Source organism: Aquarana catesbeiana, linkage group LG04, assembly GCF_042186555.1.
Source record: "Aquarana catesbeiana isolate 2022-GZ linkage group LG04, ASM4218655v1, whole genome shotgun sequence".
NCBI lineage: Eukaryota > Metazoa > Chordata > Amphibia > Anura > Ranidae > Aquarana > Aquarana catesbeiana.
This window is the reverse complement of record NC_133327.1, coordinates 198,254,851-198,273,046: the sequence shown is the minus strand read 5'-3', so window position 1 is coordinate 198,273,046 and position 18,196 is coordinate 198,254,851. Positions and strand designations below refer to the sequence as shown.

The 18,196-nt window shown below is 45.3% G+C and overlaps 1 protein-coding gene across 3 annotated transcripts in view; it reads left to right on the top strand.

The window, feature by feature from the left end:
- The window catches only part of VEPH1 (ventricular zone expressed PH domain containing 1), a 675,925-nt gene that overhangs the window by 98,414 nt on the left and 559,315 nt on the right, over nucleotides 1-18,196 (top strand). For all 3 annotated transcript variants that reach the window (XM_073626085.1, XM_073626082.1, XM_073626083.1), the window contains exon 4: nucleotides 6,635-6,809. In XM_073626085.1, the coding sequence (XP_073482186.1) occupies nucleotides 6,635-6,809 (175 nt within the window). The remainder of the gene's footprint in view (nucleotides 1-6,634; nucleotides 6,810-18,196) is intronic.

Genomic DNA, 18,196 nt, shown 5'->3' with positions numbered 1-18,196 from the left:
GCTAAAAAAACACCTGAAGGACTCCAAGATGGTGAGAAATAAGATTCTCTGGTCTGATGAGACCAAGATAGAACTTTTTGCCCTTAATTCTAAGCGGTATGTGTGGAGAAAACCAGGCACTGCTCATCAACTGTCCAATACAGTCCCAACAGTGAAGCATGGTGGTGGCATGTGGGGGTGTTTTTCAGCTGCAGGGACAGGGCGACTGGTTGCAATCAAGGGAAAGATGAATGCGGCCAAGTGCAGGGATATCCTGGACGAAAACCTTCTCCAGAGTGCTCAGGACCTCAGACTGGGCTGAAGGTTTACCTTCCAACAAGACAATGACCATAAGCACACAGCTAAAATAACAAAGGAGAGGCTTCACAACAACTCTGTGACTGTTCTTGAATGGCCCAGCCAGAGCCCCGACTTAAACCCAATTGAGCATCTCTGGAGAGATCTAAAAATGGCTGTCCACCAATGTTTACCATTCAACCTGACAGAACTGGAGAGGATCTGCAAAGAGGAATGGCAGAGGATCCCCAAATCCAGGTGTGAAAAACTTGTTGCATCTTTCCCAAAAAGACTCATGGCTGTATTAGATCAAAAGGGTGCTTCTACTAAATACTGAGCAAAGGGTCTGAATACTTAGGACCATCTGATATTTCAGTTTTTCTTTTTTAATAAATCTGCAAAAATGTCAACAATTCTGTGTTTTTCTGTCAATATGGGGTGCTGTGTGTACATTAATGAGGAAAAAAAATGAACTTAAATGATTTTAGCAAATGGCTGCAATATAGCAAAGAGTGAAAAATTTAAGGGGGTCTGAATACTTTCCGTCCCCACTGTACACGTTGGTAAAGCGCTGCATATATAACTGTAATTAACCACTTTTTCTCCCAGGGTACAACTTTAGGCAGCAGATCTATGACCCATTATTTACACAGTGCCATTTTATAATCCGTAATCACTGTGTACCAAGCTTTCATTAGATGGCGCAATAAACAGACACTTTTTACAAAGCTAATCCGAGGGTTGGGTACCATGTCAAACCTGTTATTGAACATCACAGTGATCGCATGCTATTGTGTACAGCGTTGATCCCTCCCCTTCCTCTTACAACGGAGGAAGGAGAGAGATCATAGTACTTGTCAATAGGGAAAGAATAAAAGGATTAGCATCTGCTTCCAAGCTTATGCATATACTGTACAGTAGTACTTTTTTTTCAGTGAATGGAATTTCTTTTTGATTTGCCTTTCATGCAGTAAAATCCACATGTTTTACTACAGGAAGGAAAACAGACAAGTGTGATTGGGCCATTGGAATTAAAAAACAGTTTACAATGTTTACAGGATGTGTGGAGGTACCAAGGGAAATATGCATAGAAAAGCCTTCGTAAAGTAACACCATGTTTGTTGAGAAAAAACAGTCCCCTCTGTGAGATCAATGTACATTGCAAGGAAGGACATAAGTATGCCAACTCCCTAATTTATACTGTGGTCTTAGCGGTCCCTAACTAAACAAAAAAACAAAAACAGGTTGTGACATAGACATCACAGCCATAATAGCAATCACCCTTGAAGAGGCCACATGGCAGTGGCTTCTCATCAATGTGTGCAGGGTGTGCGGAGAACATGGCCAAGAGGAAAGGGGAGCCTACTGTGCCCTGACACACACTGCCCACATGGATTATAAAAAAATAAATCTACATCCAAAATTTCCCTGAGCCCAAAGTGGGTAAAAGTACTGTTTATACGCATCAGCAACTTTGGAACATTTTTTCCATCTTACCAGCTGCCTTTGCCAATGCTATGATTATAGTTCTGGTTACTGTCGCTCACAGCCAGTGTCTGGATGCAAAGTGATACCTGACTTGAGAGCTGGCTTGTGGGAGCTGTAGCTGAGTGGGAAGTAGCATCAGGTGGTGGCAGCCAGGTCAAGGACAAAGGAGGGCAGAGCGAGCATCATGCTGAGGAAGGGGGGCCCACTGGCGATGTGGGCGCTCATCCTGCTTCTCACTGACAGGAGTGATTGTCACTCCTATCACAAGAAACAGTTTCGTACAAACCAGCTATGAGTAAGCGCTCTATGGGAGCGTGAAACGCGTTAGCGGTTATGCTGCATTATCCCAACAAAGCCATGTACGGATTTTAATCATGTTATTACTTTTTCAATAAAGAGGATTTTATTTTTCACTTTTCTAATCCGGAGTGCGGCTGTCCAGATTTTTCCATCACACACATACCATTGGAATAGCAATTGCCGGCACCTGGGGCTCTCACAATCATCCACATAGCGGAGGACGGGAAGCTTGAACCCGATCACCTAGAGCGGTGGTAATTATCCTGTTTAACAGTGGCCGATCGTTGCAGATGGGAAGGGGATTAGGCTTTCTCTTCCCTCCAACCTGCAGGTGGCAATAGAAAGCAGGTGCTGAGACTGAGAACTCTCCTCAGTCTCAGCATGGTGCTACTGTAGAGTGAGGGCAGACTGCCATTGTTCCTCTTCCTTTGCGATGTGACATGTCACAGAGGAAGAAGAAGCTGCCTCACACTGTGATCGGTGAGTACAAAGGCGAAGGGGACAACTAAGACCTCCCTTTCTCCTCCTCAGGCTCCCTCTTTCCTCCTCAGACCCCCTCTTTCTCAGATCCCCCTCTTTCCTCCCCAGACCTCCCCCCCTCTCCTCCTCGGAGCCCCCAGACCTTCCTCTCCTCCTCAGACCCCTTAGACCTCCCTTCTCTACTTCTCAAACCCCCCTCTCCTCAGAGCCCCCAGACCTCCCCTCTCCTCCTTAGAGCCCTCAGACCTTCCCCTACTCCTCAGACCCACCCAGACCTCCCCTCTCTACTCCTCAGACCCCCTCTTCTCCTCAGACCTTCCGGACCTCCCCTCTCTATTCCTCAGACTCTCCTCTCCTCCTCAGATCCCCAGCCCTCCCCCCTACGCCTCAGATGACCCCAGACCTCCCCTCTAACCTCAGCCCCCCTCTCCTCCTCAGAGCCCCCAGACCTTCTTCTCATCCTAAGACCCCTTAGACCTCCCTTCTCTACTCCTCAAACCCCCCTCTCCTCAGAGCCCCCAGATCTACCCACTTCTCCTCAGACCCTGTCTCCTCCTCAGAGCCCCTATATCTCCCCACTCTCCTCCTCAGACCACCCCAGACCTCCCCTCTACTCCTTAGAGCCCTCAGAATTTCCTCTCCTTTTAAGACCCACCCAAACCTCCCCTCTCTGCTCTTCAGACCCCCTCTTCTCCCAGACCTCCCCTCTATAATCCTCAGACCCCCTCTCCTCCTCAGACCTCCCCTCTGCTCCTCAGACTCCCAGACTTCCTCTCTCTCCTCCTCAGCCCCCCTACTTCTCAGAGCCTGAAAACCTTACTTTTGTCTTTAGACCCCCAGACCTCCCCTCTGCTCATCAGACCTCCTCTCTTTCTCAGAGCCCCCAGACCTCCCCTCTTCTCCTCAGACCCCATCCCCTCCTCAGGGCCTCCAGACCTCCCCACTTTCCTCCTCAGGCCACCCCATACCTCCCCTCTCCTTTTCAAAGACCTCAGAGCTTACTCTTCTCCTCAAACCCTCCAGATTTCCCCTCTCTACTGCTCAGATCCCTCTCTCCTCCTCAGAGCCCTTAGACCTTCCTGTCCTCCTCAGGCCTACCCAGACCTCGCCTCTCTACTTCTCAGACCCCCTCTCCTCCTCAGATCCCCCAGACCTTCCCCTCTCTACTCCCCAGAAGTCTCCAAGACCTCTCTCTCCTCCTCAGTCCCTCCCCCAGACCTTTCTACTCTACTCCTCAGCCCCCCTTTCCTCCTCAGACCTCCCTTCTCCTCCTCAGACCCCCATACATCCTCTCTCTCCTCCTCAGACACCACCCCCTTCCCCTCCTCAGAGCCCCCAGACCTTCCTTTCCTCCTTATAGTAGAAATAGCTGTTTGTTTGGTTACGTCAATGTGTGAAGTGAATGTGAATGGGAGTGGCTTTTTCAGTATCAGTCACCCGATGTACTTTTACTGCCTCTACTTTTAGCTGCTATTATCATAGTTTTATGTATAATTTTGTACGTCATTTCCTGCTTATGCTGGCTGGGCTGTGAGGGAGAAAGCAAAGAGAGACAGAGTCTCAGCCACATGTGTCCTGTCAATGCACCTACACCCCAAGCCAGAAGGGACGGCAAGTATTTCTATGATCTAATAGTTTAACTGTAGTTTCTAAATGTATATTTAAATCATTGCAACAGACAGAGTATTTCTGCTGTGTCTTTGTTATTATTTCATATGCACAGTGCCAGATAGCTAAGTCTTTGCTACTGTATATAAAAAATAAAACGTGTAGTCTCATAGTGCAGTAATTATGAACAACAGAAAAAAGCAAGCAGTTAAAGCAGTCCAGTCTGCACGGCCGCGGATCCTGCCAGCATGCCCGTGCACGATGACGTCACAGATCTAGCTCCGTCTGATGCATTTCTCCACAATAGGCATCCTTTGGTCTCAAATACCACAGGATGTCTTTTACAGAGAAACGCGTCAATAGTATAGTCATTTATTGTTTGATAAAATGTATTAATTGTTCACTTTATCATATGTTTTGTTGACATTTCAATTTTAAAGAGACAGCACATTTTATTCTTTATGAAGTTTGATTTTGGGTCCAGTATTCAGGATTGTTTAGGTGCGGCAGTCATTTACTTTGCTACGTTTGCAGTATATTGGTAGGTGACTCTGCTTATTGCATTATATAGTATTTTATATGCAGCTTAAAGGGGTTGTAAAGGTAATTTTTTTTTTTTTTTTTAAATAACAAACATATCATACTTACCTTCACTGTGCAGCTCGTTCTGCACAGAGTGGCCCTGAACCTGGTCTTCTGGGGTCCCTCGGCGGCTGTTTCAGCTCCTCCCCGCAAGCATTTACCATCTTAATGCGAGCTCCCTCGCATGGTGGTGAGTGCTTGCGGGCGCGCTCCCGTGATACAGCCGGCGGCTATAGCCGCTCGCTGTATCACTCGGCCCCGCCCCCCGGCGCGCCGCGTCATCGGATGTGATTGACAGCAGCGCGAGCCAATGGCTGCGCTGCTTTCAATCCATCCACTGCAGCCAATCAGCGACCAGGCTGAGCTGCAATGAGGACGAGCAGCGAAGATTCGAGGCGTCAGGTAAGTAAAACGGGGGGGCTGGGGGCGGCGGTACTGTCAAAAGTTTTTTCACCTTAATGCATAGAATGCATCAAGGTGAAAATTTTTTTATCTTTACAACCCCTTTAAGTTATTCTAGTTAACCTTGTCCCTTCTGTGTTGGATTCTGTATCTAGTTTTAGCTTAGGGCTCGATAACCGGCATAGACTAGAGCCAGGTTATAGCTTTCACTGGCCACTTTGGTATCACAAGCTTAGAGGTCCTGTCACATGTCAGATTAGAAACAGATCGGGAGCAACTAAAGCGCAGAGTAGATAGGCTGACTCTGAGTTCCAGTGCCACACCACAGCTCCTGCCAGTAAGATCTTATTTTCAGGTCTCCAACTCAAAGGCATTCACCATATCATCCTCAGGTGCCCCGGAAACTGGACCCGGGTATATATGCACTATTCCATCAGGACACCTATAGGGCCTTTTGCTGTTAATAGCTGTTTGTATATTGAATGTATGTACTGTATTCTTCTTTTCTTATATAAAACTTGTATTATTTCTATACCAGTGTGCATCTGTATGTCGATGGTGTTATATGCTGGTTGCAATGGTTCTTCTGCTACCAAATACTTTGTTTAGATTATTGATTAATTTCCCAGCAAGAGAATCCCCTCTGTTCACAGAGTTCCTGTTCTGGATGGAGGCACTGCCAAATTTATTATCAGACCCACTCTTCCCCTGGTGAAGGTTCTGGTCCTCTATATGACCAATAGGTTTAGTGCAATATTCTGTCTGGGGAGGGCCATTTCTTGTAGCCAAACCCCCCACCCTTCCCCAAAAGAGGGCTACACTGTTGCAGTGTTCTATTGTGGAAAAATGCAGTGTCTGAATGGCTTTAGGAGCGATTAACCCTTTAGGAGTGCCTCACCAAAAAAATAAACTTTTCGTTGAAGAGGATGCCTAAAACGTCACTTGTATCTTAGTCCACACTTCTGGAAAAAATCAGTCAACCACACAAGCAGAAAATTGTGTAAACTGTGTACAGAAGTCTTTCAGGTTGCCATATTGCATTGCATCTTAAAAAAAAATGGAAGTGTGCAAATTGAAAAGGAAAGGTAATTTTTAATTACATTCAAAAACAATACGGCATGTTTAGCAATTGTATATGCTATATTATTCTTTTAATTTGTCATTGTTTTTCTGATGTATGTGTGGCCATCGTGCTAAGGGGCACTGTTTCCTTCAAAATCAAATACTATAGATCAAAAAACCACAAGCTGATAATTAAGTAGAAAACTCTACATAAAGACTGTGTACCCACAACATAATCAATTCACTGGCACACCCAGGGTGGTATATTGTACTAATTGTAGGCTGATCAGCTCTTGATTTATTACATTTTTAATGGGAAGTACCTGTAAAAGTGTATAAATGTTCTCAGGATGCCTAGCAATTTATGCTTGTTTGGAAATTTCTACAACTACGTTTGCGTACATTACTTAACATATTTTGCAATTTATATTGGCAGAATTATAACAAGCCTTCAATCATGTCCCTGGCAGTACCGCTTGCAGTGAGATTTCTTCAGCAGGGAAATAAGGAGTTGTGCAGAAACATGTCGAGTTACATTTCTCTGGTAGCCATTGCTAAAGCAGATCTGCTGGTGAATCACACAGAGGCAATTCTAAGGAGCATCCTGCAAGGTACTAATGGTCATTGCATATAACTTTGTTTTTGGCTGCAGTAAATATACAGAGTTATAATAAAATGCATTATTATTCTACAATTTTGTGAACCATGGCTTATTATTGCATGCATTGCAAATGCCGCATATATTATTTTACAAAAGATACAGACTAGGTTTGATCTATTATTATATACAAATAGGATAACATAAAGCTTATGTCCCGAGAAAAGTAAAATGCCCACTGTAGTGGGACTGTCCCCCCACTGAAAAGGTTAAAGTGGTTGTAAACCACGGATGTTAAAAAAAAAAAAAGAAAAATCCACAAGGCAATGGAAGAATGTGCTAGTATGCATCGTATACTAGCACATTATTAAATACTCACCTTGGAACAAAGCCCTCCAGCGCTGAGAGGGCTAACATGTTCCCGTGTCCCATGTTCCCATGTTCCCCCGGTCTTTCTTCCGGGTTCATGAGCTCCAGCGCTGTGATTGGTCGAAACCATGATGACGTCACTCCTGCGCACATGCGCTCCGGCACGAAGTTCTGCAGTTCCAGCAAGGTATGCCGGACCTTCAGAGCGCATGCAGCAGTGGTATCACTGGCTGCATGCAGGGTGAATTTCTCCTTAACGTTGCACATTTAGGAGATATTCATTTTATCTACAGGTAAGCCTTTTTATAGGCTTACCTGTATCTAAAAATTGCCAAGCGGGGTTTAAAACAGTGCACTAGGCGCACCGGATAAATATGAGTACCCTTGAAAAGGGTTTGTTTGCTTTGTTTCAATAAATTGTTTTAAGGCTTATTACACTATCAAGCGCTTTTATTTCTTGCATAATACGGAGGTATTTACCGAGGAGTCCAGGATACAGTTTTTCCCTTCTGAACCCAGAGGAGGTTCACATGCGCGTTTAGACTGAGCTTAAGTGCAAGGTCGCACGCTCCAAGGTGAGCGTTTATTACCTAGGGGATCACTGAAGGGAGGACACCTTGGCACGTTTGATCACCTACCAAGTTGTTTTGAACTTTAGGGACTTTTCAGCGCAGTCATTAGTGACACAGCAGGACACTTTATCTGCACATGAGCACTTTGTTTTTTAGATTTATTCACAATATACAATTTTATGGACTTTTTTATGAATTTTATGAAATGTATGGTCATTTGCACATGAGCACTTTGTATTGAATCGTGCATCTGAAGTTTTTCACTCCCTTGGTTTTTAACCTGTCACATCACATACTGATCACTTATTTTGTGTTTATGCTATTTATGTATGTATTTTGGAATCTAGATTGATTGGGTGTGTATTACATAATGTCTAGCACAGCATAATTATTTAAATTTTATATTTTTTATCTTTAGCTGTCACATTATACATTGATCAATTAACTTTTATGTTTTTTATATCTGATGTATGCACTTCAGAATTTACACTGATGAGGTGTTCATCACATTTATAGCGCAGCATATATATTCTATTCATTTATACTTGCACGATTTGTGAGACGTGTTTAATGCTAGCAGCTTCCCTTTTTTATAAAATTACTGGGCATCTGGTCAGTGGAGGCTCGCAGGACCCTTTTTGTTTTTTAGCTAATAATATATCATTTTACAAAATATACAGACTAGGTTTCATCTATGTTTATGTATAAATAGGATAACATAAAGCTGAAGTCCAGGGAAAAGTAAAATGCCCCCTGTAGTGGGGCTGTCCCCACACTGCAAAGGTTAAAGCGGTTGTAAACCGTGGATGTTCAAAAAAAACAAAACCTGCAAGACAATGGCTTAATGTGCTAGTATGCATGGCATACTAACACATTATGAAATACTCACATTGGAATAAAGCCCTCCAGCGCTGTAAAGTCACTGCTGAGAGGACTGACACGTTCCCCTGGTCATTCTTCCGGGTTCGCGAGCTCCAGCGCTGTGATTGGCCAGAGCCGCGATGACGTTCTGGCACAAAGCTCTGAAGTTCTGGCGAGATATGTCGGACCTTCAGAGCGCATGCGCCAGTGATGTCACTGGCTGCATACCTGGTGAATATCTCCTAAACGGATTTTCATTTTACCTACAGGTAAGCCTCATTATAGGCATACCTGTAGGTAAAAATTACCAAGCAGGGTTTACAATCGCTTTAAGTGCAAACTGCACTTTTATTCACCCAATTCTCCACTCCCTCAGGCCCCTCTCCTCCCAATGCTCCAGTGGTGGAAAGCTCCCTGATATCATCAAGACAAATGCAGAGCCCAAAGCCCTGCATTGGACATGAGGAAACCAAGGAACAGTCCACTGCCTAAGTATAGAGGAGCAGAGGAGAACCCCAGCTGCTGGGGGAGCAGAAGGTCCGATAAGTATAACTGCTCTTTGCAGCCTCCTAGACAATAATGAACAGGTAACTCACAGTATGAAGGCAGCCCCACTGTTCTCCCTGGAGTCAGGCTTTAAGTGCAGCTTATGTGTTCTGCAAAATACAATAATTTCCATGATGGGAAGAATAGTACAACAAACTAACTACAGTTGACTTACAGTTGACTTTAGCTCTTTGAGCTCTTTGAAGTGTAAAAAAATGGAGCTAGTAATTTGGGTTAGGCCCCTTTCACACTGGGGCGGTGGGGGCGTCGGCGGTACAACAGCGCTATTTTTAGCGCTGCTGTACCGTCGTTCTTGCAGCGGTATTCGGCCGCTGGCGGCCGAAAAAGGGTTAAAATCCCTCGTACAGCGCGGCTATAGCCCATTGATTTCAATGGGCAGGAGCGGTTTAGGAGCGGTGAATACACCGCTCCTTCACCGCTCCAAAGAAGCAGTTTGCAGGACTTTTTTCACCGTCCTGCCAGTGCACCGCTTCAGTGCGAAAGCCCTCGGGCTTTCACACTGAACAAACAGCGGAGGCTGTTTAGCGGCGGTTTGCAGGCGGTATTTTTAGCGCAATACCGCCTGCAAACCGCCCCAGTGTGAAAGGGGTCTTAGAGATGAGGACACCTGAGCTCATCTCTACTGCTTTTCACATGATTGAAAATCATGTTTTGTTTCCTTTCGATTTTTCAGAGAACTTTGGGAGCCTTTTGGGATAAAGTAATTGATGGAACTCTGTGCATTTTATTTAAATCATTTATCACATGTTGAACTTTTGCGATTAACTTATTCTTTCATGAACATTTCTTTTTCACATTATGGTTTCTGAGTTGCACTGAGCACTGTTTTATACATAACACGTATAGCCAGTAGGGATGAACCGAACACCCCCCGGTTCGGTTTGCACCAGAACATGCGAACGGACCGAAAGTTTGCGCAAACTTTAGAACCCCATTAAAGTCTATGAGACTCAAATGTTCAACATCAAAAGTGCTAATTTTAAAGGCTAATATGCAAATTATTGTCCTAAAAAGGGTTTGGGGAAAAAAAAGTTTCAAAAACGTCCATTTTTTCTGGAGCAGTGATTTTAATGATGCTTAAAGCGAAAAAAAGTAAAATATTCCTTTAAATATACCTGGGGGGTATCTATAGTATGCCTGTAAAGTGGCGCGTGTTTCCCATGCTTAGAACAGTCCCTGCACAAAATGACATTTGTAAAGGAATAAAAGTCATTTAAAACTGCTTGCGGTTTTAATGTAATGTCGGGTCCCAGCAATATGGATGAAAATCAGTGAGACAAATGGCATGGGTACCCCCCCCCAGTCCATTACTAGGCCCTTTGGGTCTTGTATGGATATTAAGGGGAACCCCGCACCCAAATTAAAAAAAGGAAAGGCGTGGGGCCCCTCAGGCCCTATATACTCTGAACTGCAGTATACAGGCGGTGCAAACAAGATAGGGACTGTAGGTTTGTTGTTAAGTAGAATCTGTTTGTAATTTTGAACTGGTACATTTTTAAAGTGTAGCTCCTGCCAAAAAATCTATTTTTAAGCTTTTTGGAAAACATAGGGAAGGGCTATCACCCCTGCAACATTTGTTTTGCTGTCTGTGCACCTATTCAGAAGATTTCACCTCACTTTCTGTCCCAATGACAAATGTTTTGGGTTTTTTCGTGAAACAAGGATTGGTGATGCTTTCTGTTACAGGAGAGAATTTCCCTTCCTAGGGGTAGATTTCATCTCACTTCCTGTTGTCTCCTTCTGTTTTCAAGTAGGAGTCGTTTGTAAGTTGGATGTTTGAAAGTAAGGGCCTGCCCTATATACTCTGCAGAAATTGGGGCCTTAGGTGTTGGTGTTGCCACAACATTGTAAGCCGTCCCAGTTACTCTTGGTGGGCGCAGGAACGGGCCCTGTTGTGAAATATTAGGTCAAGAATTGTAATTACATGCCATTGTTGAACAGTGGTAGAAAAATTGGGCCTTTGGTGGTGCTGGTGCCACAACACTGTAAACGCTCACAGTTACTCTTAGTGGGCGCAGGAATGGGCCCTGCTGTGAAATATTATATCAAGAATTATAATTACATGTACCTGTTGAACAGGGGCAGAAAAATTGGGCCTTGGGCACTGGTGCTGGTGCCACAACACTGCAACCCCTCACAGATACTCTAGTTGGAGCGCAGGAATGAGCCCTGCTGCAACGTATTGCATCAAAAATTGTAATTACACACCCCTGTTAAACAGGGGCAGAAAAATTGGGCCTTGGCCAGTGGTGGCCATGCCCAGAACCAAAAATCTTCTTACAATCTATCAGCATGAAAATTAAGGAGGAAGAGGATTGTCACTCAGCATCAGCATAGGCAGTCTTGAAGGGATCTCACATTAAAAAAAATCAATCGGTTACATCAGCATCAGGTGCTTGGTAGCTGGTGATCCAAGACTGATTCATTTTTATGAAGGTCAGTCGATCGACCGATTTGGTGGACAGGCGCACCCTGTGATCGGTTACAAAGCCTCCAGCAGCACTGAATGTGCGTTCCGAAAGAACGCTGGATGCAGGACAGGCCAGTAGCTCAATTGCATACTGTGCAAGCTCTGGCCAGTGATCCATCCTCAAGACCCAGTAACCCAGAAGATTTTCGGTAGGAAAGGTGTCCAAGTCTGATCTTGCCCCTAGGTAATCCTACACCATGTGAATCAGACGCTGACGATGGTTGCTGGAACTGATCAGACATTGGGGCTGCGGACTAAAAAATTGTCTGAACGCATCGGTCAGACGGCCACCTTCTCCACCGCTCCTTCTGTGACTGACTGAAGCCTCAGCAACACAATGTCCAGGAGAACCAGGAAATTGTAACCTCCCAGGCTCTGGAAACGCTTTGCACAAACCTTTCTGCAAGGCCTCCCGAAGAGGTTTCATCCACTGCTCCCTCTGCGACGGCAAGATAAGGTCCGCAACCTTACCCTTGTAATGTGGATCAAGGAGGGTTGCCAGCCAGTAATCATCCCTCCCCTTGATACTGCGAATATGAGGATCCTTCCGCAGGCTTTGCAGGATCAGGGAGGCCATGCAGTGTACGTTTGCTGAGGCATTCAGTCCAGAGTCCTCTGGGTCACTAAGGACGACATGATCCACAGCCACCTCCTCCCAGCCACCTAGAAGTCCATGGGTTTCTTCGGACTGTAAATGATTTCTTGAAGACTGCTACTGATGCTGAGTGCTAGGCTCCACCTCCATGCTGACACAATCCTCCTCCTCCTCTTCCTGTGTGATCGGCGGACACATGGGAACACTGTCTGTATATAGGGGCCTTGAGAGGTAAGGAAGTCCTCCTCTTCTTCCCTCTGTTCTGCCTCAAGTGCCCTGCCCATTATTCCATGCAGCGTGTGCTCCAACAGGTGGACAAGAGGGACAGTGTCACTGATGCATGCAAGGTCACTGCTCACCATCCTCGTGGCCTCCTCAAATGTTGACAGGACAGTGCATGCATCCCTGATCATAGCCCACTGGCGTGGGGAAAAAAAAACTCAAACTCCCCTGACCCTGTCCTGGTGCCATAGTCGCATAGGTACTCATTGATGGCCCTCTACTGCATGTGAAGCCGCTGCAGCATGGCCAACGTTGAGTTCCACTTGGTGAGCATGTCACAGATTAGGCGGTTCTTGGGCAGGGTAAATTCCTTTTGGAGGTCAGCCAGCCGAGCACTGGCATTATATGACCTGCGGAAATGCACACAGACTTTCCTGGTCTGCCTCAGGACATCCTGTAAGCCCGAGTACCTGCCCAAGAACCGCTGCACCAGCAAGTTAAGGATGTGAGCCAAACAGGGCACATGGGTCAGTTGTCCCTGTCGGAGGGTGGAGAGGAGGTTGGTGCCATTGTCGCAAACCACCATACCTGCCTTAAGCTGGCTTGGCGTCAACCACCTCTGAACCTGCCCCTGCAGAGCTGACAGAACCTACGCCCCAGTGTGGCTCCTGTCCCCCAAGCACACCAGCTCTGTCTGTCTGTCATCTTTTTGCCTGCGTGCTTGCGTAGCCCCTTGAACGCCTACAAGCACCGCTGGTTCCGAGGACAAATCAGATCAGGAAGAGGCCATGGAGGAAGAAGAAGAGGATGGGGTGTAGAAGCGAGGTGTGGCAGAATCACCACTAGTAGAATTTTGGAGGCGTGGTGGTGGAACAACCTCCAACACTACTGCACCCTGTCCTGCATCCTTCCCAGCTGCCAGAAGAGTCACCCAATGCATGGTGAAAGATAGGTAATTTCCCTGTCCATGCCTGCTGGACCATGAGACAGCGGTAATATGCACCTTATCGCTGACCACCCTGTCCAGCGAGGCCAAGACATTGCCTTTCACATGCCGGTAGAGAGCTGGAATCGCCTTCCGTGAGAAAAAGTGGCGTTTGGGAACCTGCCACTGAGGAACAGCACATTCCACAAACTCACGGAAGGAAGCAGAGTATACCAACTGAAAGGGCAGCAGTTGAAGTGCTAGCAATTTAGCCAAGCTAGCATTCAACCGCTAGGCATGTGGATGGCTGGGAGCGAACTTCTTTCAGCGGTGCAGCAACTGGGGCAGGGAAATCTGATGTCGGTGTACCGATAGCTGATTGCCCACAAGTACTTGGCTGTGACACACCTAATTCTACACCTTCATTCCTCTCAGTGCAGGTTTCAGAGAGGACTGAAGGTATAGTGGGGTTGGAGATCCCAGCTGATGAGGAGCAAGGAGAGGTCTGCTTTGTTCTTTGGTGTGAGTCTTTTAGGTACGCTTGCCAACGAACTGCATGGCAGGTCAACATATGTCTGGTCAAGCATGCGGTGCCCAAGCGGGTGATGTTTTGGCAATGCGAGATACGCTTGAGACATATGTTGCAAATAGCAGTGGTGGGATCTGATGCACTTGTCTCAAAAAAGGCCCACACCAAAGAACTTTTGGAATAACGCGTGGAGACAGCCGCACCCTGCACATGCGGAGCTCTGCGGTGTGATGCAGTCGGTGTGCTGCCCTTAAGCTGGCCCCTGGAGGGCATCCTGCCTCATTGGAGATGTACCTCCTCCTCTCTCTATCAGGCACCCACGTGGAGTCAGCGACCTCATCATCCCCTCCCTCCTCATCACTGGAGCAAAGCTGGCAGTATGCTGCAGCTGGGGCAACATGACTGCCAGATTGCTGTCCTTCTTGGGCACCCCCTCTCTCTAGGCTCATGTTACTGCCTTCCTCTAGCTGGGTACCATCATCGGAGCCTTCAAAACGCTGGGCATTGTCCTGGAGCATGTACCCAACAGAGGACACAGTACACTAACTGTAAATACTGTAGCTGCCTGCCTGTGGTACTAATAGGATCAGAAGAACACCACCAATTTTCTTCAGGTGGCTTTAGGTGCACATTGTGCAGAGGACACAGTACACTAACTGTAAATACTGTAGCTGCCTGCCTGTGATACTAGTAAGATCAGAAGAACACCACCAATTTTCTTCAGGTAGCTTTAGGTGCACACTGTGCAGAGGACACAGTACACTAACTGTAAATACTGTAGCTGCCTGCCTGTGGTACTAATAGGATCAGAAGAACACCAGCAATTTTCTTCAGGTAGCTTTAGGTGCACACTGTGCAAAGGACACAGTACACTAACTGTAAATTCTGTAAATACTGTAAAAACACCTGCCTGCCTGTCAGTAGGAAAAGAATAACAGGAACGGATCTAGCTAAACTGAATACAGTGTGTATGTATGCGTGGCAGCCTTATATAGTGTGGGGCGTGTACTAAACCCCGTGAGCCATAATTGGCCAAAGCCACCCTGGCTTTGGTCAATTATGGCTCTCTGTACAGACGGCACTGTGATTGGCCAAGCATGTGGGTCATAGTGCATGCTTGGCCAATCATCAGCCAGTAATGCACTGCTATGCCGCAGTGAATTATGGGCCATGACACGCCACTCGAATTTGGCGCGAATGGCCCATAACGTTCGCAATTTGATGAGCAGTCAAACAGGTGATGTTCGAGTTGAACATGGGTTCGACTCGAACTCAAAGCTCATCCCTAGTAGCCAGGTGCTTGGTTAAGAATGGAGATCAAGAGAAACACTGACTGCAGCTGCTCTCTGTAGCTGCTGGCCTGCAGTGCGGAACTGGTTAACAGCTATATCAGCAAATTGAGGGAGCTGCTGGGCAGAGAGTCCCATAGACTCAGTCAGGCAGCACTGCACTGTGGGAACTGTAGTCCAGAGGAGAGAGACTCTATCGTAATCAACTTCCCAGAGAAAGATTGCCAGAAGGAGGGGAAAGAGCTGCATTTTCTCAGGCTATACAGGACACAGTTTCCTTTTGCCATGATGGAAATCGGAGCATGCTCCAGCATATCGTCGGCCTGAGCGGGAGTGCTAAGTTGGGGGGGTGCTGACAGATATAGTCATCTAGGTGCAGAGCAGAGTGGATACAAAAGTTAAAATATTGCACTTACCGACCACTAGGTATAGAATGGAGCTAGAAGTTGGGGCAGGAAGGAAATGGGATAACCATATTCGAACCATATTCAAAAAAGTCATTGCTGGAGATTGCTGCTGCTCTTCTAACCAGGACGTGAGTCATCTAATATACATACCAAAATCAAACAGAAGAGGACGCCACCATCTAAATGTAGAATGTTTGTTATAAAGGGGTTAAAAACAAAATTGCACTCACTGCACTGTAAGGAAGCCTGGTGGAGCAATTTACAGTCTACAAAGATTGGCAGGAAAATGGCTAGTAGATGTAGATTAGCGCCAGGAAGCTGCTTTTGAAAAGACGAGAACCGCTGTCAGGCTGGAATGCAAGCTCTCTTGCAACGACTGAGCGGTTCCCGGGTATTAGTTATCAGTTCCAGACTCTGCTTTGGGATTATAGAAATATGCCTGATTCTGACAAAATAACCTATATTGTAGTAGTAGATAATATGTATCTTGCCTATTATAATTTAGAATATCATAACAAATTCATAATATCATACCATGGGTTTTTTATCACATTCTTGGAATTGTCTTGAAGAATAGTATTGAAAAATAGGGAATGTATTGTAGATCTTATATTATGACAAGTATTCCATCTGACTCTGCTAAGCTCAATCTCCCTATTCACCTGTGAGGAGTTAAGGTGTTCAAAGAAAAAATCCTGTTGGTCCTCCTGCTCACAGAGCCTTTGTGCAGTCATTTGGTGTGCTTTTAATGACTCAGACGCGAAGATCTGTAGTGGATTGCCCATGGACAGTTTTAATATGTCTGGGAATGCTATAATTGTTACAAACCTGTTCTATAGCCTGGCAATGTTCGCCGAATATGGCTCTAAGAGCCTAAGAAATGGAATGGGATTTTTTGTTTGCTGCAAAGGATTTTTGCCTGTGTTGGACAAATTGACATGTCCAACATTTTAGCCTGCGGCATTGAAATATACCAAACAGATTGCACAAAAAGTGGAGGGTCCTTGTAGGTTTTTTTCAACTTTTGGTTCTATGTTTGCTTGGGGCTATATGGCTCTTGTTTGTTATGAGCTCTTTGGTAGATGACTATAGGTCTTGTGGGGATCAATGGCCCAAATATTGGGTCCTGTAAGAGGATATTCCAATGTTTGGCCAGGATTTTTCCCCATACATCTGTATTTCAGACTGGAATTGAGTGATGAAGTGAACAGACACTGGGTCCCCATTGGGTTTAGGAGCTTTTTCTCTCTTATAGTCTCCCGAGTGTAAGAAGAATGCTTATTCAATAAGGTTGGTTTGGGTAGCCTTTTTTAATGAATTTTTGTTTTGACACTCTGCTGGATGTAATTAGTCTCAAGAGTGCAGTTTTTACGTAGGTGCTGAAATTGGCTGTGGGGAATATTCATTTTCCATTTAGTGTGGTGGCAGCTTTTAAAGTGAACATAAGAGTTCCCTGTAGTGCTTTTAAAAGTTTTTGGATGTGATGGTAGATCATAGGTGACAAAGTTTGGGACAGTGGAAATATGGCCATTCCATGACTATGTCATCTATATACCTTAAAAAAAAAAATATGTTAAGCAAAGGGGTTGTGATGATGGATGTATTGCTATGTCTACAGTGCCATTGTAAGGTTGGCATAACTGGGGCAAATCTTATCCCCATAGCGGTACCTTTCATTTGGAGGTAAATTTGGCCATCAAAATTGAAAAAATGGTATTCCAGGCAGAACCTTGTTTGTAATGTATTTGTGAATGGCTGGACAAAAAATATTCTACGGTCTTCAGCCCAGAGCACTATATGTAAAAAGGAAGCCAAGTATGTTTCTTTTGACAGCTGAAAAAAATTTAAAAAATGTAAGAATGTACACATTTTGGCAGGAATTCAGGGCCAAAAGAGGAATCTTCAGTAATTTTGTACTTCATGAGATGGTGTCATCATTTAAGTGTGTCTAGGAGAGCACAAACCCTAAATACAGCCCTGTTCATTTGAAAAATAACATTTTGTACAAGCTGATGAACTGGTGAAATTGAAAGCTCACTTCAAATAAACACATTTGATACATGGCATCATTTTTATCTTTCTCCTGCAGGTATTTTTTTTTTGAGGGGGCACTCTTCTTGGTGCTGGAAGCTTAGTGAAAAGGAACAAACAGTCGGTCAACTCATTCCCGCATGTCGGGCCCAATTTCGGGGGCGATTTCAGAGACATCTGTGCGGGTTTTTGCACAGATGTCAATGGAAATCGCACCCCAAAATCACCAAAAGTAGTACAGGAACTACTTTTGTCAAATCGCTTGCCAAATTGCATCAATGTGAACCAGGGCTTAAGGTCCATTTGATGCACCACAAACTTTAATTTTTGCTGACTTTCTTACTGGTGGTTGGTGATGACATCTCTTTTGACCTCCTAAAACGTCTTAGAAGGCTGTGAAAAGGAGGGTAGAACTTGAGCTTCACAATCAGACAATCAGACATTCTCCAAATTTTATAGAACATGAAATGTTCTGTAGCAGGAAATATCCCAAGTGGATTCTGTATCTGTATCAGGATGCAGTAATCACAGTTTTACTGACAGAGATTACTGAGATGCAGTAT